General features: G+C 41.1%; 1 protein-coding gene across 6 annotated transcripts in view; it reads right to left on the bottom strand.

The window, feature by feature from the left end:
• The window catches only part of PANK1 (pantothenate kinase 1), a 50,060-nt gene that overhangs the window by 3,432 nt on the left and 18,800 nt on the right, over nt 1–27,828 (bottom strand). For 3 of the 6 annotated variants that reach the window (XM_075504883.1, XM_075504881.1, XM_075504882.1), the window contains 4 exons: nt 15,947–16,299; nt 6,692–6,945; nt 4,217–4,393; nt 3,693–3,816 (listed from right to left, as the gene is read on the bottom strand). In XM_075504883.1, the coding sequence (XP_075360998.1) occupies nt 3,693–3,816; nt 4,217–4,393; nt 6,692–6,945; nt 15,947–16,282 (891 nt within the window). In that variant the 5' untranslated portion in view covers nt 16,283–16,299. Of the gene's footprint in view, nt 1–3,692; nt 3,817–4,216; nt 4,394–5,635; nt 5,772–6,691; nt 6,946–15,946; nt 16,300–24,459; nt 24,591–24,970; nt 25,338–27,828 lie in introns of those variants that run through there. The other 3 variants (XM_075504879.1, XM_075504880.1, XM_075504884.1) reach the window with 3 other exon arrangements.

Below are 27,828 nucleotides of genomic sequence, written 5' to 3'. Positions count from 1 at the left end.
ACTGGGGAGTGCTGATACCCAGCTGCAATAATTCATTCATCCAGTCTCCGATGACTGAGTTACATGTCTGATTGTCCTCAAACCAAACACATCAACACAAACTCTATTTAAATAATTCAGGTTTATAGTCATCTATCCCCTTAGACTCTGCAGTCACATCAGCATGCATTCATACTTGTTCCTAGGAACTTATATGGCTGAAAATAAGAACTCAAATTTCAAAAGGCTGCTATTAAACATGGCCAAGAGCATTTTGCATCCTCTGACAAGGCAGTTTTGTCTCTGAAGTGATTTCTGACAAAGGAGGAGCAAACATGTAACTAATTTCCTGTAATGCAATACCATCAAATTGATTAGAATCTACATTTGAATTTCATTTTCATGAAATTATTTTTTTTGCTGAATATACACATGAAGCTACTGTTACCAGAAATTCAGGCAAGCAGTATCTAACACCGAGCATAAAAATTACTGAAAATTTAACTCTAAAAATACTAGTCATATCTACCAGAATAGCAGAGTGTATATCAACATGCAAATTTCATATCAATTTTATTTTCCAACATTCCTTGACTTGACAAGGTTAAAAATTATGTTAAAGATGTAAAGTTTCCTAGATTTTTGAACGGAACTAAAAACAGCTTTAGCATTTTTCAGGAGTCGGAAAATGAAGAAATGCTACTTTTATCACTTAAGGGAGTCTTGCCAATTTACTTTTAAATTGTTCACTGCTGAAATATTCAAAGCTGAAAGACAGAAGTCTTAAACTGATGAAGGGATGGTGATGAAATGCTTACTTAAGCTAACCAAATTACAACATCCTGGAAGAGACACGCACTCTTCCACTCTGGGGTCTTGCTAAATTGTTCAACGACCGTGCAGTAGAAAGCTATAGTATAGCTTCAATACAGTATATACACATATTTGCCAATTTAATTGAATATGGGAATCTATATGAAAGATGCAATAAAAAGAATTTCTGCACGTATTTTTGCAAGAAGCTTTGTTCAGATCCAACTTACATGTTCTGCTAGTAGGCAAAGTATAAACCAGGGGGATTGGCTTCCTTTATGCAGTTCTGCTGTGCCTAGGACAGACTGTTTCAAATGATGTGTAGCCAAATTGTTCCAGACTATGGAATTTTTCTACCCTATTGCCAACTTTGTGCAAGCAAACTTTGCTTTGAAGTCCTGCAGACAGAATATTTCATTTATTCCCCAGCCTCATTTTTTTTCCTGCACATATGCAAGTCATTTTCAACACAATATTAAAGCTGCAATCATTGAGGGGGAGAAGGAAAACACCCCCAAACTTATCAAAACTCATGCTTCAGGGCATAAATTGATTTTGTCAAAGAACCTAAAAGTGAGCTTCACCATAACCCTGATCTAATACACACAAACTCCACAAAAGAATATATCATATTCAACTTTCTTTAACCTCTTATTTGGGCATTTCATTCATCAAGCTTAGTGAGAGTCAGAGCTGTATCTCCCAAAGGCAATTTAGGTGTCTAGATTATTTAGCAGAACGACAGCACTACTTTTCTTCCCCCGAGAGCAAGCTATCTGGAGATTAGCTGACTTGCAGTGATATATCATGTCTGAAATCTTTTTTAATAATATGTAAAGCTACTAAATTGAAGTTTTTTTCTCTAAAGCTACAGAATAAATTTAGTTCTGTTGGAGAAAGTCTACCTTGACATTGTCTGGGAAATGAGGAATACTTTACACATCAATCCACATTCCTCCACAAAATTCTACAGATCATGTCCAGTTTTTGAGTAAGCCTGCCCACAAAACAAAGATGTTAGGAACTTTTTCACAATTACTTTGAAGCATTAGTTTCATTAGTAGCCTATTTCCTCCTCTCAATGCATCGCATGTGGTTCCCTGCTGCAACTCTCCATGCTTTGATAGCCCTGTACAATGCTGCTTGAACTCCATGCCACAAGGCAACACTGTAAAGAAGCTGAAAGCAAAGAGAACACTGAAAGAGAATCATCCTGACTGGAAGAGTCAAATTGCCAAAAAAAAATAACGTCTATAGCCACTTTTCACAATGAAGGGAGGTTATCAGTGGCATTTGATAGGGGCATACACTGAGTCTTGTGCTGTCAACGTATTTTAGAAGTGCTCTAGAAAGGGATATTAGCAAACATAACATTTACTGGCATACAAAGTTATTCAGGAGAGTCAGAATTAAAAAAAAAAAAAAAAAAAAAAAAAAAAGAACAGCATAGCAATGCTGAAGAGACTTACACCCAGTGACTGAGGAATAAAATGGCAGATTAAGTTTAAATTAAAAAAGTGAAATGACACAAGTGGAAGGGGGAAGAGACAGAGAGACTTCAGTATTCAGACACAATGATAGGCTCCAAATTAGCCACCACCACTCAAGAAAGACTGTGGAGGGACTGTGAATGGTTTCTGAAAAGCGAGCTCCATGGTCACAAAAACAAAATATTAAGAACTGTTAGTAAGAACACAAAATTTATCAATATGGCATCACATAAATTCACTGTGCAACCACACTCTGAATACTGCATGAAGATCTGATCATTCGATCTCAAAATTAGAACCATAAAAAGATTAAAAAGACAAAATTAAACAGTGGAAGAGAGACACAGAGTGTCTTCTGTAGGAGAGGAGACTAAGCATTAGGACTTCCTGTCTTGGAAAGACCAAGAGGGAGATGTGGTAAAGGTTCATAAAAAAAACCCCAAAACCAAAACCCACCAAAAGCACTAGTGATGAGTTATTTGCTATTTCTCATAAAGCAAAAAGCTAGATAGGACCCAATAAAGTAAACAGATGGCAGTTTGGTGAGTTTTTTGGGTTTGTTTTGTTGGGTTTTTTTTGGGGGGTGTGGGTGTGGTGTTGATTAAAAAAAAAATAAAAAAGAAACACTTTCTTCTAACCACAGAATGCTGTGGAGCTAAAAACATCAATATATTAAAAAAAGATTAAAGTCATTGAGAGCAGACAAAAGAGATTAGTTACCACTTAATAGTAAAGGATGCAATTTGCAGCTCAAAACACATGTCTAAACATTTGGGGGTGGTTGTTTTTTGGTTTTTTTTTAACTGCTGGAAAAGGTGTATGAATGGAACAATTCATCCATAATTATCATGCCTAAAGAAAAGAATGTAACAAGCATCTGATAGGAGCTTGAGGCAGAATAATGAACTATATTTTTCTTCTCTCTGACCCAATGCAACAGATCTTATATCTATCAAAACATTTAACACAATACACAGTTCGAACCCATCATGCTATGGAAACAAGCCAAGCAAAATACTATTTTTTAAAAAAATCTGTCATGGTATAGTAAGATCTGTTAATAACTACAAGGTAACTGAGAATATTAATTTGGATTACAAAGGCATTAATATCTACGTATTACAGCTTGAGAGCAACTGAACAGCTCTAGGCATCAATGGTTCAAGGAGATCTTTACAGTCAACTTTTCTCCCCTCCTCCCTACCTTTGAAGCTCAAAGTACCTTACACTTTGCATCAAAGCACGCACATAACACAAATCTCAAGAGTTAGGGCCCAACATTAAGTATATGCATTCTTACCAAGGCCAGTTACACACCTACTATACCAGCAATTTGCATTTTTTGTATTCTGATAATCTTACTACGTTGTTTCTAAAGGTTTTAAGTTTATAGTAAATATGCTATCTTACCTCATTCAATGCACACATGCGAGCAATAGAACCTATGTTGTTGGTGATGGTGACCAAAGTAGCTCTGGCCAAGTCCTCTTTACTGATGGAATCTCTCTTTTCTTTACTCATCATATGACCAAAGCTGCGTGAGGAAGATTATTCTTTTTAATATGAGTTATTTAGGAGTGCCAAAAGTCTTTAGAAGTTTTATCATTTAATAAGCTTTGCTTGGACTTGATATCCATCAATTTGAGACAGATATGAACACGTGAAAAGGGATCTCATTGGAAAGGCAGAACAACAAGCAAACACACTTCTAAAGTAACTGTAATTTAAATGGAAACAAACTACATCAAGCATTGCTTACACCTGTTAAAAAAAAAGTAAGAAGTAGGTGAGAGATCTAAGGACAAACCACATGATACATTCAGAGTGACATTTCCACATGGACATAGTGCATAGTCCAGGGATTACGCACTCGGTTCAGCATGCACAGTAAGTTTCTCAAGGAACTCCTTAAAAACAGCTCAATTAAGATGTACCTTGAGGCTACAGCAGACCCTTGAAGGCCAAACCGCTCATAGTCTCCTCCGTAAATATCTTTCACCAGCTTATCCACATTGGTGCTGTCTCCTTTTGCGGCCATTTCTAGTGCTTCTTCAAACGTCTCACAGCCAGTCAGCAGACAGCACAGGCCCAGGAACGTTCCTCCTCCGAGACTAGAAAAGCACAGTTCCTTCAGACCAACAGCTCAAACCAGCTTTTACCACAGCTCTTCAGACCCGTTTTCAACATGGTCTACACAGCTACCAACTACATCTTGCAACTCCTCCCTCAGAGGAGCGAAGACAGACAGCCTAAACTGAGTTTCTATTTAACACAAATGTCACCCAGCGTGTTTTTAACTGAACCACTCTTAAGTCCTTAATATTTAAATAGGAAAAATGATGCTAAATAAAGGGTTAGCTGAGAATAAGGTCCAATCCAACACCACAGATGTCAGTTTGCTATTTGTAGTACCCTAGCAAGTTTTCCTGGTGCAAGAATAATTAACCAGCACATCACTGAAGTCAGTGATGAAGGAATAAACAGCGACCAAAGCTAAATATCTATGCAGGGGCAGGCAGCCAAAACAGATCACGTCCCCCTAGCCAGTGGCAGGAAGCAGTCTGGTTGGTTCCTGTTCAAAGCAAGGCTAGCATCAGCCCTGAATGTCTCAGCCCTCCAAAGAACTGAGTAAGGAGCAGCCACTTAAATATTTTGCATGGACTCAAGTACAATATTCACTGACTATAAATTTAGCAGGGAGTATTTGACTGTGCATAACAGGCTGCTAACTCATTTCATTAAAATTCTACTTTGGACTCTTCACTCTTAACAGACATGAACTTCAACTTACTAACCTCTACATCCTTCCTCATTCTTTCTTAACCCTTGAGAAAGTTAGCTTATTTGCACTGATTGCAGTCACACCAATTGGAGCCACTGTAAACAAGAGGATCAGTGAGACACCACACCTGCATTTCACGAAAAAGCACAGGAGGTCAGATAGGAACACCGTTCAGTCAGTGCTCTTGGATTATTTGGCACGTTTTTCAGAACACATGTAGTAGCACTGTAATATATTCAGTATCTGAACAGCAGGAAGCTCTGCACACCATCCACAAGACAGTATTGATTTCATCATCTGTAACAAGTCAGCAACCCACTGCAGTCATGTTTTTCCTTTTGTAGTGGAAAGGATCAGAAGCACATCTACAGATATCAAAAGGGCTATGCTTGAAAAACAACCAGAATTGCAAGAAAACCAATACCTCTCCCATTCAACTTGCATTCACCTGTATGTATATAGAAAAATGGCTCATGGCTACCACTGTGGCAAAGATGTGCCCTAGATAAGGCAACAGAAGACACGTATGCAGTCATGTGCAGTATACAGGAGAAATTTTATTAATACGTACCATGCACTGAAGAACAGAATGCAGCTTTGGAAGGGACAATAGCAAATCCAAAAAGCTTCTTTGGTTGTTGTTTTGGAAGGGGATTTTTTTAGGTTTCTGTTTTGGTGGTTTGTTTATTTTTGTTTTTAAGATTACAAGATTACTAGAAATGAAGTATATCAATTTCGTTTGCATGTATGAGGAAAAAGTGGGATAGATTTATTGGTATTTTTACTACTAGTCTAGATGGAGATCTGTAACTAAAGTGGTTTCCTAGAAGTAAGCACTGTTGCCGTATCTATAGAGTAAACTTAAACATGCCTCAGGCTGTTTTTTTGGCCTTGAGAACAAAATTCTGCATCCACACTACTGAACTCCTGAATTCCTAAACAGAGCAGTCACACCTAAATTTCTTACTGAACATAGGCCAGAGACCATTTCAACTCAGCTGTACCCTACAAACCATTTCAGAGAGCACGAGATGACCCAGGCCAAAATCACGCTGAGGACAAAGTAAGACTAGAGACAATCAGATTGTAGTCTTTACACGCTGGCATTCCTTAATTTACCAGCATGGTCCAAAGACTAGTACAATCAGTAAGGAAACGAGATCTAGTGAGATTCCTCTGCCAAAATCCAGTAGTAGCATGTAATTCTACCAAGTCTTCCTATATCCCAGATACATCCTAACTACTAAGCAAGAGGTTTTTGTTTAGCCTAAACATTTTTATTTCACTGCTCTGGCTGTTCTGGGGGATCAAAGCAGGAGAGAGAAGATTCATTTACTGGGACAGCTTTATTTGGTAATTCACAGCAAGGGATAGGAAGTAGGTAAGAACACCAAGAGGAGACTAAGGCAGCTCTGAAGTTGAACGGATCAATGACTTCCCTGACGTAGACCCCCTCTCTGAAGGAATCCTAGGATATTTCCAGTCTTGCTGCTGGTGGGCTTTTAAAAGAAATGGGAAGACAAGCACAATTCGGGGCTGCACCTACTAGTCACACTGTCTGGTTCTATCTGTTCAATTATTAAGGAGAAAAGAAAATAGAGTTAAAAGAACATAGAATTAAATTTACCTGGATCCTGTGACTCTCTTATAGTTGTCCTTAGAATACACAGCTAGGATGCTGACCCCTGAGCCTATGTTAACCAGCAGCATAGGATATGGATTATCAAGGCAGTAAGGCTTTTTCTGGCACTGTTCAGGATCTGTAGGATTTTCAAAATAATAGCACTCTGGTTGGCCATTGAAACCAACAGAGTCAACATAAAGGAGGCCCTGGATCAAGCAGTCCAATTCATCCAGTTTATGGAGTTGTAGATCAGCAATCTGGAAAAGAACAAGAAATTAGTAAACAAACATTTCCTAGTATAATACAACACTGAGAAGGACAAAAGGCTCTGCTGAAGCACTTTGATCACTTTAATAGTAACACATTATGCTATTTAAGCAGTCCAAAGATCTGTCTAATCATGAAGTCCAAAATAAAAGGAGTTTGCTATCTGCCTGACAATGGGTACCTCCCAAAACAATGTGTGCTGCACAGTAATGTAATTTAGTTCCTTTGCCTTTGACATATTCCCTGCTCTGCCAAGAGGAAACATTCCCGTCCCTCCCCCCTCCTCAGTATTCTGAAGCAATACATTTCTTTCCCCTCATCCCCATCCCAAAAGGAGCTGTGTTCTGCAGCTTTTGGACAGTATCTGACACATGCCTGTACAGCAGCATTCATCAGGATGCAAAGTGCTTTAACTCATCATCCAACTACATTTCCCAGCAATTTAATTAAATATTCAACAGAAGCGTTAAGATCAAGGAACTTCAGTTAAAGAACAAGATAGTTAAAGCCTTACAAAGTGCGCATGCTTATATTAATATGCATTAAATATGCAGTGGATTGTGCTTAAAAGATTTGCAACTTTTTTAGTATCTGTCACCAGTAATCTGAGAGCTATTTCTTTAAATTATGATGAGCACTTTAAAATGCCTCATGAAAAATACAGTATTCCCAATGTTTGGTGAAAAACAATATAAAACAAAGCCAAACAAAAATATTGTCAGGCCCATGCCCCCAGCAAAATGTTCATAAAAATATAACTGTAACACAAGGCAGAAAAACAATTATAAGAACTTAAAAAAGACATTCCGTCCGAGATCTCTCAGGTCACCCATGACTGTACTTAAACAGACACATCTACTTGCCATAGCATTCTGTTTACTAGAATTAGAAATCACATCCCTTTCTCAAAATAGGATACAGTGACAATCTGTAGAAAGTCTCTTTTCCAGATGACATTGAGCTTAGACTTGTGTTAGGGAGAGGAAAGGGAGAAAAAATAGTAAAGTTGCCTGTCCAAACCCTGAGGTCATTTGCATCCTCACACCTGCAAAGTAGGTCTTACCTAACTCCACTTTCTAGCAGAAAAAGCAACAGGGTACTAGGAACAAGAGAGAGGTACACTGCACAGAGCTGGTTCTCAAACATTTGCATATTGCAGGATGTTTTTATAACAGCTAATGGAGAAGATTTATGAGGCTAACTACCTCCTATTTTTAATTCTGGAAGCTATATTAAGTCACTATAAAGAGGAAAGATATTTCTGTGGAACGGGCATGGCCAATAGGTTACATTCTTTTGAGCTATTTAAATCTCTCCCCTTAAGTTTTTTCTCTACTTGTACATAGCTCTAACTTGCCTTAACTGAAAACCATTCTACTCTTTTGGTCTGTCCTTTTGTTATACTTGCTAGTCCTCAAATCCTGAAACCACAAAAAAGAAGTAAGACCAAAAAAAAAAAATCAAACCAGCAGTCTCAAAGACCTCAATATAGATCCAGTTATAGGACAATAAAGACAGGCGGAGATCATTTCTTCTTGTTTCAGTATTTCCTCCTGTAACTTCTGCAATCCCTTCATATTTTTCTCTTGGTTACCACACGGCTACACAAATTACAATTACAGAAATGCAGCATAAAGGACTTGAACTATTTGGCCAGCAAATAAAAAGAATAAACACAAATTGGGAGAAAAAGTTAAAGAAGTGTTACAAAAATCTTAAGGCTACTTTACAAATACCTTGGATTCAGCAATTTCTTGCTATTAGACTGAGAGGAAAAGCTCCAATCAAGAGATATACAATACAAGGTATTAACATAATAAATGCTTCATGCACTCTCTCTCACAATGGACGTTGTATGGAGCTCATTAAGTCATCACTCGTTAGAGGATTTATTTATTTTGCTAAAACCCAACTAATGTTGCACATAGCTAGTCAAAATAAGGAAAGATTCTATACCAATGATGATCTTTCTCTAGGTTATGTGGTGTACAGTCTCAATTTCCTCATCTTACTGTATAAGCTAGATGCAGCATGCACAAACACGATCTAACACAGGTACAGCATGCACAAATGTGCTATGAACCAGAAGCCTGCTATATAAAGGTAAGTCATGACCAGATTTATGGCCCCTACTGTCAAAACCTCTCTTCTCCCGTAAGGCAAATACCCAGCCACAAGCTGCTTTTGTCTCATCCGTGTTACGCTTTTATAAAGAGGCAAGCAAGCATCAGTGACAGACCTTGCAAGACACAAGCAAGCAATACAAATTTAAGAGTAAAACACTTCTGGCATCGGTGCAAAAACACAGACAAAATCCTTGCTTCTACAAACTCTCCAGTCAGCCCACCAATTTTGTAAGGACAGAACAAAAGAAACTAATCAAAGGTTCTTTTTCAAGCACTAAACATAGAAGTTTTATTAGGTCCAGCCCTCCACGTATAAAAGACATACTAGAATTTACTCTGCTTTTTATAGTTCTGTGCTATATTTAACAGCTGATACACTGTAAGTAGAAAAGCCCTATTAGTGCTTTCTTTCACATATGATATTCATAGCAGACTGAAAAACTATTTTCCTGCATTGTTGCAGCAGTGTGGTTTTCGTTTTTGGAAGGAGCAAGACTGGCATCAGTATTCCACATCAATCTGCCTGCATTCAGAGAACCGCAAGCTCTGCAGCCACCAAACCTCCGAGGCTCCAAAAAGCCCAGTGAGCCACCACTGTTCTTGTTTCTAAACACAAATTAGGGCACAGTTGCAAGAAATGTAGTAACCCAGTCTTGTACAGAAGCCATGAGCACACCAGGTTCACAGTTCCCAGTCCCTTTCCCTGCATATAGAACTGCCTTTTCTCTATTCATTTCTTTGCTCACGACTCAAGCAGCAAAACTGCATCACAAAATAGATGTGCCTGTAAACATTGTAACTAATGCATGAGTAGGGAAACTTTTTTTCTAGTGCCATCACCTGACCTACCACGCTCTACTTGTCCTCATCTTTCAGCTGTTCCAACCACTTCTCCTTGCAGGAACTGAAGTTTACATGCAAAAATGCAAAACAAGACCAGGAGCTGTGTGTAGAAGCACATTTTAATTGGATGATTTTTCTACAACTTTTTACAAAATGCATTTGCAGATATTTTCCAGCCCTTTACAATCCCTAACGGGAGGGCAGACAGCATAATGGTCAACTTATCCTGTTCTGCACTCCTGTAACTATATTCAGCACAGTGCCTCTCTAGAAGTTTTACGTCAGAAAGTTGTGCTATGAGAGGAAGAACTGCAGAACAAAGTAGTATACAGGACCCTGGAGGGAAAATTTACGATGGTTACAGGGAAACCATATGTACATTTAAAAAAAAAAAAAACAAAACAATTTTTCTGCATTATAGCCAGACTGTAGAAATTCCTTTTTATTTTAGACTGTTTTTTAAATACCAGGGTAGGGGAGGGAGCAAAACACTTTGGACCTCAAGGAACTCTTCAGGACCATCAAAAGGAGGGACTCAGGACTTTAACCATGCTTACCAGTGGGTACAACACAGCAAGGAAGCAGTGAACAGTCCCCCATGACAGTTCAAACCTTAGCAACAAACTCCCAAAACCCAGCCAATTTCAAAGATACACAAAAGGTCTGTTGTTACTGCATACAGATGCTATTCTAAGGAGAATGAAAGCCCACCTCTTGTACACTTGCAAGAAGTGCTGGAAAACAGTACTATCTATTAAAGTTTAGGGTTTGGGGTTTTTTTTTTTAAATAACATGCATAATGTCAAACAATTTTCAGCTGTATTCAAGCACCAGACAGTGTAAAAGGAAAAAAACGTGGTACCAAGTTGCTGCTGCTTTGAAGTATGGAAGCACAGAAAGACTTGGGTCATGTTTGTTTCTTTATGGGTGAGTAAATATTTCCACCTCAGCAAGCAAAACATGAGGCTGCCCTCAGCCATGGCAGCCCATGGCTGAGGGCAGCCATGACATATATGCAGCGGGGTTGAAGCCTAATGGATCAACACTGGTGTGCAAACATCTTTTCAATGAAGCTCCAGCTCATGAAAGATTTCACCCAGTTTGAATTTTCACACTGTCACCAAGTTCTGGTGAGCTCAGGAATGTCCAAACCTAGATGCAGTTATGAGTTCATCTGCCTCTTGGACTTTCAATCAGAAATACAATTTTTTTTCTGTAAGAAACTCTTAGGAACATAACGTCTTGCAAGTTTTAAATTATCAATTACAGCAGCCTCATTTACTATATCACTCTGGCTTTTATATGCCTTCTGGGCATTGCTCCAGTTTTTATTTCTTATAATAGCTTATGGTCTAGCTTTTCCTTCCATCTCCCTCCCATTACCTCTCCTCCACTTTCATAAAGACATACTTTGCTTCCTTTATATTTTGATTGTCTTCACCTCAGCCCCCAACCCTGCTTCTTTTCGAGCTCAGATGACGTAGTCCCCCCAGCTCATTCCACACCCTGAGGCTGGGAAATATCCACTCACATTCAAACAAGACAAAGTCTAATGTAAGTAAAGGGTAAGCCCAACATTCACTGAGGCACAAGAGAAGACAGACTCTGCACCAGCTTTGGGCATAAAAAGCACTAGCCTGGGATCCTCTGCAGAGGATCTGCCCTCTTGCCCAGCCAGCTGTAAGGATCTCTTCCATTCTCTTGACAGGTAAAAGATGCACATTGCTTCTCCCCATTCCCTCTGAAGAGTTTCTAGCTTCTTGCAGTGCTGGTAACAGAAGGTATCATGGTTACTTCACCGGTTCTCTGGATGCCACTTTCAACTCCAGCCCAGTCTACACACCACAGGCCAGCACCTATGGCCTGAGCAGCAGTGTCCAGCCACCTCAAGCAAGTGGTTGATTTTTGAGTGTCTTACACTAACCTAGAGCTACATAGCTTAACTCATCCTACAACACAGGACAGTGAGTAAGTTGAATACAGTCTACAAGTCATCCACAGGCATTTGGTTCATACCACAAAGTCAAGCCTTAGAATCAGCTAATAACTGGCACAAGGCAATCACTCTCCAACAGCCAAGCTTACTCTTAAAGCATTTTTCTTACAGGTTATGGGGAAGGTCAAGGCCTGAGTTTGTGTTGGTTAACAGATTTCCTTCCTCTCCTGCCCCAAATGTTCTTTTTTAAGTGATTCATTTTTGGCCCAGGCCCTGCTTCCACTGAAACCAGCAGTAAAATTTCTATCAAGACAAGTCAGGTTCTGTAGGTGTCTGTTCAGGAAAGGAATATACAAAGATCCCACCTTTGAGCCAGTGCAAGTGACAGGAATTTGCAATAGTGCAGGTTTTAGACAAAAGTCTGAATAGTCCTTTCTTCCCTCAACCCCCATGTATCATTTACATTGAGTTGCTTTACAAAACTAAGTGACAGCCTAAGAACTTATTCCTCATTACACTAACAGCATACTTTTGTGCAAGTAATGTGCGTGTGCTATCGTGGAGGAGTCACAGAGCACAAAGATTTATATTACATGTACACAAGCAAGTAAGTCTATATACTCCTTACTTTCACAGAAGTGATGTTACTTGAGCATTTATAGAATATGCGAGGTGACAGTACATAGTTGGGAAAAGGAGGGAGAATTATCAGAATTAGGCAACAGATTCATCCATGCCTTAACACCACTGTTACCTGAAAATGAAGTCAGCCAGCCATAAAGACCAGTTATTTGGGGGGGGGGGGAGAACCCAAACAAAAAACAAAACAACAAAACCAAGAAAAAACACCCTAAGCTGGAAACAGTCCTTGCAGTGAATTACTTACTGATGCTCTGCAATGAGCATTATGTATAACCATATGGTTGGTAAAATTATTTCTGTGGTCTAGTTTAATGAATACAGTCAGTTTTCCTACTTCTTAAGATCTGAATGCTTCCCCTAGAATGAATCAAACGATTTGCCAGCCTACTGATCGTTAATTGCCAGCAGTCACCAAGCAGTCCATGGAGTCTTCTCCAGGTCTCCTCCTCTCCAACACTGTGGATCACATGAGAGGGAGGTCAGATAGCTAAACCTAGCTAGCTTTGTAGATTTAGTTGCCTTTCTATGGCACAGAAGACAGGCTTAAGGTAAACAGAAGATGCCTCCCAATTTTATTTTATTTTTTAATACACAAAAGCAACAGAGATGTCTACATCAAACCTATTTAACTCATTTAGGGATTCAGAATTAGACACTGGAACAGGCAAGTAACAACAGGGTGTTTGCTTGTCTATTTTAAGGAGAAAAAGCTGCTGTAATCTTAGAAGTATTCCTTCTTTGGGATTTGAATGCTGTTTTGCAATATGTTGGATCTTTTGTCCTAAATCTATGCAATCCTGAAAGCCCCATACACATTTAGAAATACCATGAAAGACAAATAACTTCAAAGCATGTACATAGTGAAATAAAGGGCCAGAACAAGAGCATGTTACCTATATCAGTTTCATGAGTTTCCTAGCATTTAGCCAGATTTTTAAAATGAAATTAACAATATTCACAAACAAACTTCAGTTTTTCTACATTGCTTCTAAGTAACAGAAATGGTAACATTTAAAGCCTCCTCCAAATAAGGCATTATACAATATTAAATCCTGCAACAGCAGGGTATTAGACTTGGCACATGTTCTCTACTTCTACAGGTGCATTACAGTGATCAAATATTTGAAACAGACATTTCAACGCTTTGAGAGAGCAATCCTGAAGCTGTTGTCCAATGTCAATTTACAGTCAGCAGAACACACTGAGGTAGCCAGCTGCTGTTACAATGGCTAATGAAGTGTGACAATTTAAGTGCCAGTACCCACGACACTCAGCCCTTCGAGAGCGGTTAAGCAAGCAAACCTTCATGTAACGGATAGCATTTTGCTTCTGTAATACTCCATGGATATTACAGTTTCAGCCAAGAAATACTTGCTATAAAGGAAGGTGTGGAACTAGATAGCTGTAAGAAGAGGTGTCCAAAGCACTCACTCAGGTGTGAGTGCACTTCACTGATTGCTCTATGCTACAGAAACCCCAGCCAGCCTTTATAGTGTTTTCTTAAACTACCTACAAGTGTTGCAGCACACAGAATGTTAACTAACACTGCAGAGATGTGGGATTTCATGCCTAAGTCCACCAGTAATTTGCTATGTGATCACATATTTTTGTGCAATAGCTAGCAAAACAGCCCCAACTTCAGTTGCTACATTGACTATATTGCAGCTGAGATGACAGAGACTGGTCCCTTACTGTAAATTGCATATTTATGCCAGATAAAGCCAAAGCTATGGAGAGAAATGCCTAGCTGTGATAGCCACCAGGTAATTTCCAGTTCAATTCTACAGCTGTGGGAGCGAGGGACATGAACTTCCTTATTAAGTAAGCAACTCTAGCTGCTATTACATGATGCGGGAGAGATTAATTTGGGAAGACTGACCATTCCAAAGGGATAGTCAACCTCTTCAGAAAGCCTCAAAGTGACTTCCCATTGTCACTAGAGAACGTGACCCAAACATCCCCTGAACACATGGAAGGATGCTCAAAAACCTGAACTGAGGCCACATTGACTAGCACTAGAACTCACCTCCTACTGTGGTGCCAACATCCTTAGACAATGCGAGACAAACTAAAACTTTTGAGGACTCAATCATCAGTAAGACCCTAACACGTAAGGGACTTGCAATCAGCCTAAAGGACAAGAAGTCTGGTACTAGTAGTGGACTACTACAGCAATTCAGAAACTTGATAGTCCTTCATTAGACTAGCTGCTTCTATGTCCAACATTTACTGAAAATGATTGCACAACAGTATAATAGATGGAATTCACATTGATCTCTTACAGCATTCTCTTTCCCCCTTAGGATCTTGGTCACCTGGTAGGTGAGGGGTATTGACAAAGAAAAAACCTCTTGTACTGCGGGAACGGATGCTTGGAGTTAAAAATGAAGCACACAAAGCCAAGAACTGCAGTCAACGGCAGTTGGTAAATCAGTATGATAGCTCCCTAGACTGAAGCAGAGATAGAAAAGCAAGTAATGTAACCTGTCATACCCAGCAGCCATGCCTCACCCTCAAGATCAGGTCAAAAGCTAGGGACAGAAGTGTCAGACCTGCCTGCTGAGTAAATCATTCACATTAATCTTAGTGAGACTGCTCTGGTACAGGCAGACTAGTCATTCTTTTTCAGAAAATAAATGGAGATATGCCCCGGTAGAGACACATACACAACAGGCAACTGCCTCCCAAATGACTATTTCCTTCTAATGCAGTTTGTACAATGGCTCTCTATGCCTCTGTTGCCACAATCAATTTTTGCAGTGCATTCTAGTGCATTCATTCGGCAGCTAGGACTATTGCTGAAGTTTATACAAACAGCAGTATCCCAATACTTCAGATTTACATCAGCTTCTGGAGCTCCCTGCACAGGTTATTCTTAAATTGTAAGGTAGCTGGGATCTAGTCACCTCATAAACTGCCTTTATTGATGTGACGTACTCTCAGAATTGAAATCAAAAGCTAGCTGCTATTGTCATGCTTCCATACACTGTTTCTCCCCGTGCTCCACACTTGGTCTTCCAGACTTAAGTCTGCTTGAAGATTAATACAAGGGGAAGGGAACCTGAATCTAATCTCCAGCCTGTATGGTTTCATTTCTGATTTTCCAATAGATACCCAGTTTGCAAGATGAGTACCTGTAGTCTCAGGCTTCTAGGTTGTCATAACATACCCTCAGTTGATTATAAGTACATCACAGCTGTACTCTAAAAAAAAAACATTTACTGAAGACATCCTGCAAAGTAATACTTCAGTAGAATAGCCTCCCCTGCCCCCTCCATGTTCTCAGCAATTCCACCAATTGACAAATGTGAATTGATTCTGTTAGTCTCAACCAGTTAGCATAGACAAAAAAAACATTATTTTCTCTGCAAGTTTTAACAGAAGGACTCCCATGCTGTTTTCCCAAAGTACTTCCCACTGAACCCATATGAAGTGTTCACATACCGTTCTAAAGTCTTCCTCAAACTTGTAAGCTCCACCTCCTGTGGCACAGAGCGTGGTGTGCAAACTGGAGAAGTTCTTTTCACTACCCATCTGTATGAACCGGTGCATAGCACAGCTGGGAAAGCGGATGAAGTGCAGGTTTCCTTTGCGTCCACACATAGTCAAATTTTTCAGTTCAAGATGGACATCGCGAATGCCAGTTTTACCATAGGCTGTATTGGAGGTCAAGTATTTCCTAATGCTTTTCAGGTTTTCCACCTCCTCCTGTTCCTCTTCTGCAGTAATGTCCTTAGGTTCAAAGTAGACCAGTTTAACCAATGTTCCACCAATATCCATTCCAAACCATGGAAACGCTAAGGACAAGGGGGTTGGGGAGGAAGAAAGAGAAAGTCACTATAAATATACAGGTTAGCCATATCACTTAAAACATTTGCTGAACGACAATTCAGTGCAGTCACAGTAGCAGCATCTGCTCCTGAAAGCTGGTGGTCACTTATGTATCCAATTCACATGTGTTAAACACCTCTCCAAGTTAAGACTTCATAAAGCCTCAGTTAAGAAAAAGAATACAGAAAAACTCAAAATACTCTTCTCTGGAGTAGCAGGTTTTAATAAAATGAAAATTTTTCGCAGGAAAACATTTTACTCTTCAGTCAGCACCTCTTGACAGAGCACATTTACTGCATTTTACTCAGTTTGACTCCCAGCACCAATTCCTAAAATAGACTAAGGAGGGGAGGAGGAACAAACAACCAAACAGGAGAATAAGATTTCTCAAGTCACATTCCCACTGCGTAACATCTACAATTGCCTTTCCAAGACCAGGCAGAAACTCCACAGTCACAAGGCTCTGTCTGAAGAGCAGCTATACATAACTCTCCCATTATGCTGGGATTCTCCAAGACTTCAACCCACCAGAACTAGCAGCTCTGTTGGAACTACACCACCCACACATATTAGCAGAAAGAGAATGAGCTGTTTTAAGTCCGATATTTACCACTGTCAGTCCTTTTCTTTGAGCATAGGCTCCCTTTGCTGGTATAGGTGTTAGCCTATCATACAACTATACAAGAAATGCCACTATTTGCTTCTCAGCATATATATATTTGCCACAGCTGGCCTAGGTTTACCAAAGCCTTTGTTCTGTTAATAGCAAGAGAAAATGACTATGGAGAACTTCATGAGGTAATGACTATGGTAATTTTATGAAGCAATAAGAAGTGAGAATACAAAATCTATACACAGGTACTGCAGAAGGAGGCAGCTAGTAATGTTTCTTAGAGAAGTTAAATTAAAAGTACTGAGTACGTGGCTAACATCTAAGATACATTTCTAAAATAGCAGTCACAGTCATCTCTCTGCTTTTAGGGAGAATCAGGCAGACTTGCTAGAGATGTGATTATACCAACTAGGGCATCCCAACTTTGTGTTGATACAAACTCCAAACCATGGACACCATATGCATTACTGATTTTTCTGCTAGTGAACCTAACTGTAAACAACCTGGGACAAAGATTTTAATAAGCATAGGAGTTACTGATCACACTGTTCTTCCTCACGTAATCGCAGATCAGTATTAAGTTACTCAACTTCAGGCTGAAGGGAGCTTGGAGTCTTTTACTTCTTACCACAAGGGTCTCAGCATCATTCTTGTCTGGCTGAATAATTAGAAAGTCTAAATTTCACAATTATTAATACACCCTCCCCCCTCAAACCAATCCTTAAGTGTCAAATGTTGAAAACTGTTATTTTGCTCCACTACTGTATGCCAAATAATTGAATCATCAGTTTCTCTCCCCTTTCCCTAAGGACAAGGCAGGCATAATGCATAAACTCCCATGAAGTAGCTTGCTTACAGTTCAGTTTTTCTAAGAGCACCTACTGTTATCTGTTGTAAAGCCTAATTTCTTTTTCCATGCCCTACAAACTGCAAGACACAAAGACACTGAAATGAAGCCTAATTTGAGGTTTGGGAAGACACATCCCATGCAGATGCACGAGAATTCCTGGAAGTGGGAAGAATTCAAAGCAAGTGTTTTTAAAATAGGCTTTATTTTAAAGAGGAAAAATATGTTACCATACGCTAATCTGTAACTCAAATACTTTTGGAAGTAGAAAGTAAGTATTTAAGCAAAAGTGGTCTGGTCCACACTGTACAACGCTACAATGCAGTGGAGCTCAGGATGCCAATCCCATCAGTGGTTTACACAAATCTTTATTTAACCTACTGAGAACTTTAATTACCTGTCCCATTGGAACAGTAAGTCTCCTCCACGGATGTATCTTAACTATGCAAGCAGCAAGTTTAATTTTAAAAGGAGCGTGGTTGGACTGTGCGATACAGAACCAGTCTGTAGCTAAGTGTAAGCCAACTTCCAATATTCTACATTAAGGGCATAAAATCTGCTACAATCTACCTGCACCAACAGTTGCTTTAAAGCTATAGTGTAGATTTAATCTTTAAGAGAGGGAAGAAGCATTCCATCCTCCTATCAAACACAAGTCCAGCAATAAAAGTGTTAAGTACTAACAGCTGAGTTATTTGTAAATGACTGCCAAGACATTTACTTTTCTATCTTAACATTTTGAGGAGTCATAACTAAATTATTAACAAAAAGTAAGTACTGTAGAAAACAACTATGAAGTTACTTCAAGTCTGTACAGTCCTTGGGATAGGTACACATAACGCTCACATTTAAAAAGCAAGCAGAAATACCAAAACACTTTTTTAGTTTATTCTCTCTGTGAATCTAAGCTCCTTTCATTTTGTTGCAAGCCAAACAGAGAGCTGCAGAAAGAAAAGAACTTTGCTCTTGGAACAGCAGAAGTTTTCTTCAGCACAAATAAAGAGCACAAGACCAGTCCACAACAACCAATATTTCAGTTACACAGAACAGCAGCTTAGCTGATGTTAGCAGCTGTGAAGAAACTATGTTGGAATGGAATCACTTGCCATAAAGATGACAACTATTTTGACTGGTTGACCAATTAGGATAAAAACCAAGTCTCAAAGTTCTGACAAGTCCCACTGAAATTCATACAACTTTTGTACAACTGGAATGACAGTAGAAACACTTCTGTAATCCAGTGATTATTTTAAAAAATTATTCATTGTATCTTTTGTTACTATCAATATGTTCCAAAACAAAATGCACCACTGAAGCACCAACAGTTCTTTTCAGTATCTTTAGATAACCCACCTTAGCTGGTACCTATGCACTTCAACTTTCCTGGCACCAGTGAATGCGGTGCTAATGGGAGCATGCATGCAGACTGCAAGGTGCTCCTGGGTTTTGCTGCCTCCCTGAATACAGGGAGTAAGACCATTCAGAGGCCACCAAAACTATTAGGGTCTTCACTGCTACAACCAGGGAGTATGAAGAAAGTAAGGTATTTGTGTAGATACCGTCTCCATAGACTTGAGGGAAAACAGGGGGAAAATTGTGATTTTTTTTTTGTTTGGGTTGTTTGTTTGTTTTAAACTGGAAGTCCAGCATTTCATTGATAACCTGAATAAATGTCCAGTTTCTTGAGTTATTAAAAGCCAGGAAAGCAAGAAGAAGAAAGTGGAATCTGTCACATCCACATCTTAAGCTGATAACAGTTATTCAAAACTGTGTGATTTACTATGAAAAATGAAGACACTGGATATGTTGCAGAAATGTTTTCACAGTGTAAAAAATGCATGTCAACTAAAATTGTCTGATAAGACTGTTATGCTGAGAAGAGAGAAATCTGCTCAAAGTCAGTATGCAGTATAACTACTGGATCGATGCAATCTATTACTATGGAGAAAATAAAACTATTCTACTGTATTGCTACACTGCAGTAAGTCATTAAAAATAACACTATAAAATCTAGTTCTAGGTCCCATAGAACTGATACAGAAAGTGTCAAGATGAATCATGCATTCTTGAAAGCCTAGCATAAATCAAAAGACTCTGCTTATCTTCTTAAGGAAATTAATTCTCTTTATGTTAAACTGCACCAACTACTTACTGGTTTGTTATCTTGAGATAAAAATCTCCATTACTCCAAAATTTAGCTGCAGAAGCATGTGACAATGCAAACAGAAGGTATCTACAGCGTTGCATAATTAGGTAACCTGATGCACACCAACAGCTGTGCTATCTGGGGGAAAGGTTCACTCATGAGAAATTCCATCATACGTTTTACCTAGTTTCTGCACAAACTTTGAAGAGTATGAACCTGTAAGGCTATCCCTATAAGGCGTATTACATTCAGAATGGAACACATTTGATTTTTAAAAACCCTCTGCTTAACATACAATATAAGGAGGGGGTGTGGAGGGTAAATATGAAATCACAACATGGACAAGATCAGGGGAAGCAAGAATGAAAGGGAGCTCCTAGGTCACTAAGTAATATTTCCCCCCATTAAAAAGGATAACCAAGGGTAATCCTTTTCATATGTTTAAACAACCACCACATAAGGTTAGCTGAATCTTTTCACTCCTCAACTCACAGAAAGAGATTGTGCCAGAATCCTGCTGGTTAGAACTTTCTTGCCTCTACCTAGACCCTAGATTTATCCATGACCAATTTGCAGCAGTTTCTTCTTTTGCCAAAACTGTTGCAGCTTATACATCTCTCCTACAAGACCTGTATTTCCTTGAACACAGGTACAGTATCTCAATTTTTTATCAATAATTTGAATGGTGGTATCAATACTCTGATCTCTTACATCTTAGGTTCAGCTGCTTTTCTTCCTGGATGCACATATGATGAAATTCTATTACTTCATTTACATTTTTCATTTGCATTTAATTTGCATTGCTTGATGCTTTGATGATCTAAGAACTTCCTGTTTTAACTGGGACTAGAACAGGGGAGAGAAAGCCAAAAATTTTTTTTTGGGGGGGGGGGGGGGGGGGGGTGTCAAAACAAGAGTCACACATAAGATGGGATAGTATTCTCACAGCTTCTGAAAGCTGCTTTCTATTAAAAGCGCTGTTGATAATAGCTTACATATATCTTTCAATTACTTCTTCCTATTTTACACGCTTATTTTGAGCAATCCAAACATGTTGTAAAACAGAAGCATTTGTTTTCCTGTGAACAAAAATAGAATATATAGCTTAAAAAATTAATTATATCTGCTTAGTAACGGACATTTCTTCAAACCTTACAAAGCTAGAGCTAAATAAATCATGCACATATATCAGGTGAAGCCTTCCAGTTCATTTTCAACAGCAAGGGCTACCTCCTCACCAGAAAATTAAAAAAAAACAAAACAAAACAAACCCAAACCAACCAAGAACACAACCCAAACCAAAAAACTTCAAACCCAAAAGCACAGAGCTGTTTGTTAAACAGTTGTGACCATTTACACATACGTAGTCATATTCCACAAACTGATTTCTGAAGATAGCACTGGGAGACTAGGTCATTACCTAGCCTGTATAGCTTCATTAAAAAACGCTAACAAATAAAAGCCAAACTTAAAGGTACAAGAAGCATTGATTAGCTACCGAGAATCTCATTCTTGCACCTAACAGCACCCAGCCTGATGGAAGTGATCTGCACAAGTTTCCCATTCCTGTTGGAAACACGTTATCTTGTTGGTAAGGCAGATATGCAGTTTTAACTCACGGGATGCTGGACCACAACACACCAACTAGTTCAGTTCGTTATGACCAGTCCTATTCCTTAGGCAATCCCCACTTCCACCTACATTAAAAGCAGCTGGGGACTGACTTCACACAGCATATCACCTGAAGAAATTCTTAATCTTAAAAGATTGTGGGATATTCCAATGCCTTGGACAAAATTTCAGTAACCGATAATGTTGTACTTACTGTGTCAAACAACAGCAACCAAAACTATTTTCACTCCTGTATTCTTCACTAAAATATACTATATAATCATGGCATTCCCTATTTAACATCACCACAGGTGGAAAAAAACCTAGGTTTTCCACAGTTTCCACCTGGCCTTCAGTAGTACTACATAACCATGCTGCAGCCAAACATCACAGGTGTAACAATTTAACTGTTGGCCAAAAGCATTCTTTACTGTGAAGCTACAGCTTGAAGTGTTTAGAAATTAACCACGGCAATTATAATGCATATTAGTTGTAAACGGTCATGCTGCCTCAAAACACACATTCTTTGACCCCTAACAGCTACCAACTGACTTGGGGCGAGATGCAAGATGCTGATTAGAGACCCCAAAGCTTTACCTTAATTTAAGAAAAGCAATAGAATTAAGATGTCAGCTGGTTTCTTCCCTATGTCTGATGTGGAATAATGCTGTGAAGCACCAGTGTAGTTAACTGCCATGCTGAAATCTGTGTCCTTACTTGGCTACAATACTGTTTCACAGGGACTGATGAAGGCACTTAACTGCTCTTTTTCTTTCTTCTGTTCAAAGATCATATTTAAACTGAACAACATGACACTTTAGCAGGCTTTTGAAATTTGCAGAATTCACACCATTTCAGTATTTTATTCTCTTCTGGAGCACTTCACAGAACAAGGCATCATAACAGATACTTTTCTGTATTCATTACACAGGGCTGCAATACAGAAAGGTAATGTAAACCCTTCTCAGCAGAAGAAGCAGGAGGCAAGTCAAACGGATATAAGTTCCCAGATCCTCTCTCACCGCAGGCTAATCAGCAAAGCACACTGGTTTCACAAGGAATCTTCCCTTCTCAGAGGGGAAAAAAGACTTGGGAATATAGAAGTCTACCTCACTTTGGCAGAAAGTAAAAACAATCAAGAAAACCTATAATTTGTTAAGGATTTGAAGGAATAATTGCTGCACAAAGATAGGTTTCCTTTGTCGAAATATTGGGAAATGCCAATTACCTCATTATCTTTTCCACCACGCAAAGCAAACCCCACAATCAATACTGAAGTCTTACATGCCATGTGGCAACTGCACTTCATTTTGCAATGTGTCCTTAAGCACAGAACAAACATCTGCAAAGGCCAGGATTAAATACAAAACCCAGTAAAATGGGACTGGGTAGTATTCACTAGAGATGGATACAGTGGAAAGCTATTCAGTCCCAGGAGAATTTGAGTGTAATTTAATGAATTTTTTAAGCTGGTGACAGCATGCTATCATATTTTCCTGCAAGATTAACACTAAGTTGCAAATTTATCATTGTACAAAATAAACCATATAAATTAAAAAGATCAGCAAGAATTGATGTATTTTATTCAGCAAAGAAACTGCCCACAAAATAGTTCTACAAAGTACTTCCCTCACCTGCTGTTTTCATTAAAGCCTCATTTCATTAAAACCCCACAACTGAGGACTCGGTTGTCATACATCTCAGGCAATATAGCCAGTCACCTATGCTCTTTACTCTGCTGGGCTCTTTTTCCCCTCAAGATGGGAAGGAAAATCCACATTCCTCATTCTTTCTTATTCAAGTGATTACATGAATCCCTAAAAGCCTTATTCTTTGCTTCAAAATAGTTTTTATTATTATGAAGAGTTTGATATACAAGTGCTGACTCTTCTTAGTTACACCAAATCAAAATGTAAGTTAGTCCAAGTTCTGCAGTTTTTGTCGCTGAATAAAAATGTGAAGCTGGACAAAGACTACAAAAGCAGTTTGTGACAGAGAATGATTTGGTCATTGATAAGTTAAATTTGGTAGAAGACTAAATTAACTATCAACAGGTGCTGTAAGCACTACATGATTAATCAATACAGAGAACATTCTAAGGGAAGTGGTATATGTAGCTCAGCAAAAACATTTAAAAAGCTGGAGAAGGCACTGGCTAATAAGTAGCCCTGTGAAAGATGCAGCTCTTCAAGGCTGTTTCTGACTATTTTGTTCTGCTTATACAGAAAAGTTTTTTAAGTACTCATTTCAAAAGAAAGAAAAAAAAAAATCCAGAGTAGCTGAATGCACACTACTTCCTACTGAGTAGAAACATCTTTAAGTTTTGGCAGTGGGTAGCTGTGATCCTGCCTATCCCTGATTACCCTTTCGGAACATGCTGAACTTTTAACAAAGAAGCAAACATTTGTTGGCTTTATTCGAAGGGCCAGTGAAGTGAGAGCGCTAAGAAACAGGGTACTTCTTCCATTGGATTGTTTTACTTGTAGAGTTTACAATGGAATTATTCAATAGCCCCATACCTACATATAAGAAGCTAGCTGTGATCGAGTAAGTAAAACCTACTACTAATCAACAAACCTTATACAATTAAGTACATCACAAATATGGATGCCCGAGACTCCTAGCTTCAAAACAAAACATGAAGTAGACAGCCACTTCACTAACACCTCCCAAACCAACTAACCAAAAGCCACAGGCGATGCTCATACGGAGCATATCACAAATTTATCGTGGTTGCAAGATACTCTCCCCCCCCCCCCGCCCCCAGTCAGAATAATTTGCACTCAGCTCCCAGGTCTAATTTTTTTCTTAATTCTCACAACGTCTGGGGAAGGAGCACGTACCCAGACGGCGGAGCCTTCCCAAGGCACCGCAGCACCCAGGTCGGCCCCCGCCCGGACGTTACTTACAGCGCTGCTTGGGCACTATGAGCTTCATGGGCGCGTCCGGGAGGCGGCGGAGGCCGGCAGGACCCTGGGCACCGCCCGACGCGGTGCTCGGCGCGGCGCAAAGCTGGCGCCCGCCGCCCGCCCGCGTTTGTGCCGGGCCGCCGCTCCCCGCCCGCCGCCGCCCCATTGGCGCAGGGCGGGCCCGGCCCACGCGGCAGCGGGGCCGTGCCCAGGCGCCGCCGCCGCATTGGCCGGCACCGGGGGCCCTCGCTCCGCCCGCCCGGCCCGCCGGCGCGGGAGGGGAACGCCCGCGGCGCCGGGAGCCGGGCGGCCGCCAGCCCCGGCCGGGCGGCGCTCTGCAGGGGAGGCGGCGCAGGGCCCGCGGCCGCCTGACAGGGGGCCGATGTCGAGGCCCGCCGGGCCGGGCTGCGGCGGCGCCGCACGGAGGGGGCCGGGCCGCCGAGCTGAGCCGAGGCGAGCCAGCGCCGCCCCGCAGTGCCGCCGCGCTCAGCCCGCCACGCTCGTCACTTACGTGGCCTGTGCCGCCGGCCCGAGTCCATCCTCCGGCGCAGCCTGCACTTCTTGGCCGGGGAGCCGTGGCTGAGCGGCGGCAGCTCCGGGCGGAGCAGCAGCGGGTGCGACGCCTCCCCGCAGCCGCCGTTGCTCAGCGGCTGGCTCGAGGGGTGGAAGCCGTTCTGCAGCAGCCCGCCGAGCAGCGAGCAGGAGGCGGCGGCGGGCGGCGGCGGCCCCGCCGGGGCGGCGGGCTGGGCGCGGAGCTGCTCCCCCATGGCGGCAGCCTCTCGCCTTTGTCTCCCGGCTCAGCTCCGGCTGGGCGCGGCGGAGCCTCCGCTCATGCCGGCGCCCCTGCCCGCAGCTCCGTGCGCTGGGGATGCGGCGCCCGCCCCCCCGCCGGCGGCGGCTCACGGCGCAGGCGTCCTGCCCGCAGCGCGCTGCAGAGGGGCGGCCGCCGCCCTCCGCCGGGGACGCGGCGACCCCCCCCGGCTAACGTGCGCGCTCCCGGGCGCCGCGCCCGGCACCTGCGGGGCTCCGCCAGCAGCCCCGGGAGCGCGCCGGGCTCGGGGCGGGCCCCCCGTCGCCCCCGCTCGCACGGAGCAGGCTGGCAGGGGCAGGGTCACCCTGGAAGCTGGCACCCGCTCCCATTTCAGGGTGACTTTGCTCCCGTGACCCTGCTCGCTGGCGCACACCGGGCAGGCCTGCCCCTGTAACCGGCTGCGATGTCATTTTCGCTTCAGGGCGTCCACACGCACGCGCCTGTGACTCGGGTATCTATGTCTCGCAGGCCTCCGTGTGCGTGATCCCAGCTATGCCTCGTACCTCACACAAAGGTACCTGGGCATCAGCATCAACGTTCAAGTTTTTGTCTACATTGTCACGTGCTTCCTCAGCAGCTTAGAGGGACTGGTGTGACCTTGAATGCGTTTGACCTCATGCTTTTTTAGTATCTTGGCTTTCCCTGTGCAGCACTGTGACTTTGATTCTTGTGAAATCTTGTGACTGTGATTTACTCCCTAAGCACTGAGACATCCAAGTGTAAAAACACATTTTCTGAATGAAATGTATTAACTATCAAGTGGACATAAAATAAAACTGGGTGAACTGTGCTGCAGTGTCATGTGCATACTTGAAAAGAAACACTAATTGAATTTTGCTCTGCACATGAATGTCATTTCTTTATACAAACTGCCAGTCACTGCATGGATGGCTGTCCTTAAAGTAAAAACAGGTCACATCATGGCCCCTCCTTACACCTAAAATTAGTACAGGACACAGGCCCTCCACTGTGAAACACCTACAAAGAATGAAGAGCTATTCTAAGTGCCTCCAGAAAGGCATACTGTATTAAGAAACTCCTTCATGAGAGGTAACATGACATTCTCTCCACTTCTTGGCTGGGACCAGAATATTCTGTTTAGGTAACTGGGAGCAAGCCACAGAAAGACATGTGCATGAATTTGGGGAAATGAAGAAAAAGTGTTTGAGAAAAAAGAACGAGTAAAATTTTCTTCCTAAAAACCAGGAACCAGTGTTCTGAAGATTATTAAAACACTCCAAATTTTCCTCATATCCTAATGCATAAGCAACTGCTGTCATTGCTAGCCCAAAAGCAATTGCCCCGAAGAAGGCAGGAAGGAAGGCAGGCTATATACATTTACTGCTAGAAGGAGCTGTAGTGCTTCCAAAACTCTGAAATTCTTTGAGAACTCCCTAACTTACTGAATTATGTTTAAACTAAAAACCAGAAGGCTGCTGCCTGGACTGGCAGGGACCTTCATACCACTTGTTGGCAGTTCTAGGCAGCTGGCTGGTTACGCTTTATGAACTCCCCTTGTTAATTCCAACCTCTCAGGGCATGAGGAATCCTTGCTGCTACTGCTCCCAGCTGGCAATGATTGTCCCCTTCTTTGTCCCTGACACAGAAACTGACTGCACATACAACCATCCCAATGCAGAACAGGGGATCACTCCTGCAAACCTGTTTTTTTCTGCAACTGCAGCATAACTGGGAGCACACACATGGGCAGTTACTGTATCTCAGCTGAAGGGTGTCAACTTTTTACCTTACTCTTAACAAAAGCAAGACCACCTTTAATTGCACGCTTACATTTCCTTGTGATAGGATAGCAGCCCGTCCATTGACTCTACAATGGAATATAGTACCTGTTTCAAGTACTGTAACGAATTTTAGGCACTAAACTTCAGGAATAACTAACAGGATTAAATGAAAACATCAAGTTTAGGCTAGGAAATGAAAGATTTGAAGGGATATTTGATTCTGGAACAGGTAACAGCAAAGGAAATACATCACAGTTGCTGAGAAACAAAGAATTCATAAGTGATAACTGCAGTAAGGGAAATTCACTTTAGACTTGAGGCAGACATTTCTAGAATGAAGTTAAACAAGCATTAGACTGCATTGGAAGACTCAACTGTCCGTTGCTGCAAGTTTTTAGGAAAAGTTAAATATCTGTGAGTAACAGTCTAGGTAGAGCTGATCCTGACTTCGAGCAAGGAGAAGGCAAGGCCTAGACACCTTTCTGAGGCTCTTTCCAATCTTTTAGTTCTAATTAAATATTTCCCTAATATTTTGCTGTAAATATTGCACAATTATGCCTAGGATAGAAGTGGACTAGGCTGTGCTGAATAGAAGAATGTCAGGAAAATACTGTTAGGATATGATCCAAATCACTGACAAGTTCAGGTGTAGACCAACGGCATGTAACAACAACAAATGTCACCTCAAATAATACTGGAGAAAATATAAAAATGGAGAAATGTTAAAGACTGTCCAAATCAATTGACAGGTTTTATGTACAGGGATAGATTCAACTCTAAGTGTGCAAGTTTCCCTGATCTTGTAAGCTCTCCAGC

Source organism: Mycteria americana, chromosome 6 (genome assembly GCF_035582795.1).
Source record: "Mycteria americana isolate JAX WOST 10 ecotype Jacksonville Zoo and Gardens chromosome 6, USCA_MyAme_1.0, whole genome shotgun sequence".
Classification (NCBI taxonomy): domain Eukaryota; kingdom Metazoa; phylum Chordata; class Aves; order Ciconiiformes; family Ciconiidae; genus Mycteria; species Mycteria americana.
This window is presented reverse-complemented; position numbering and strand designations above follow the sequence as displayed.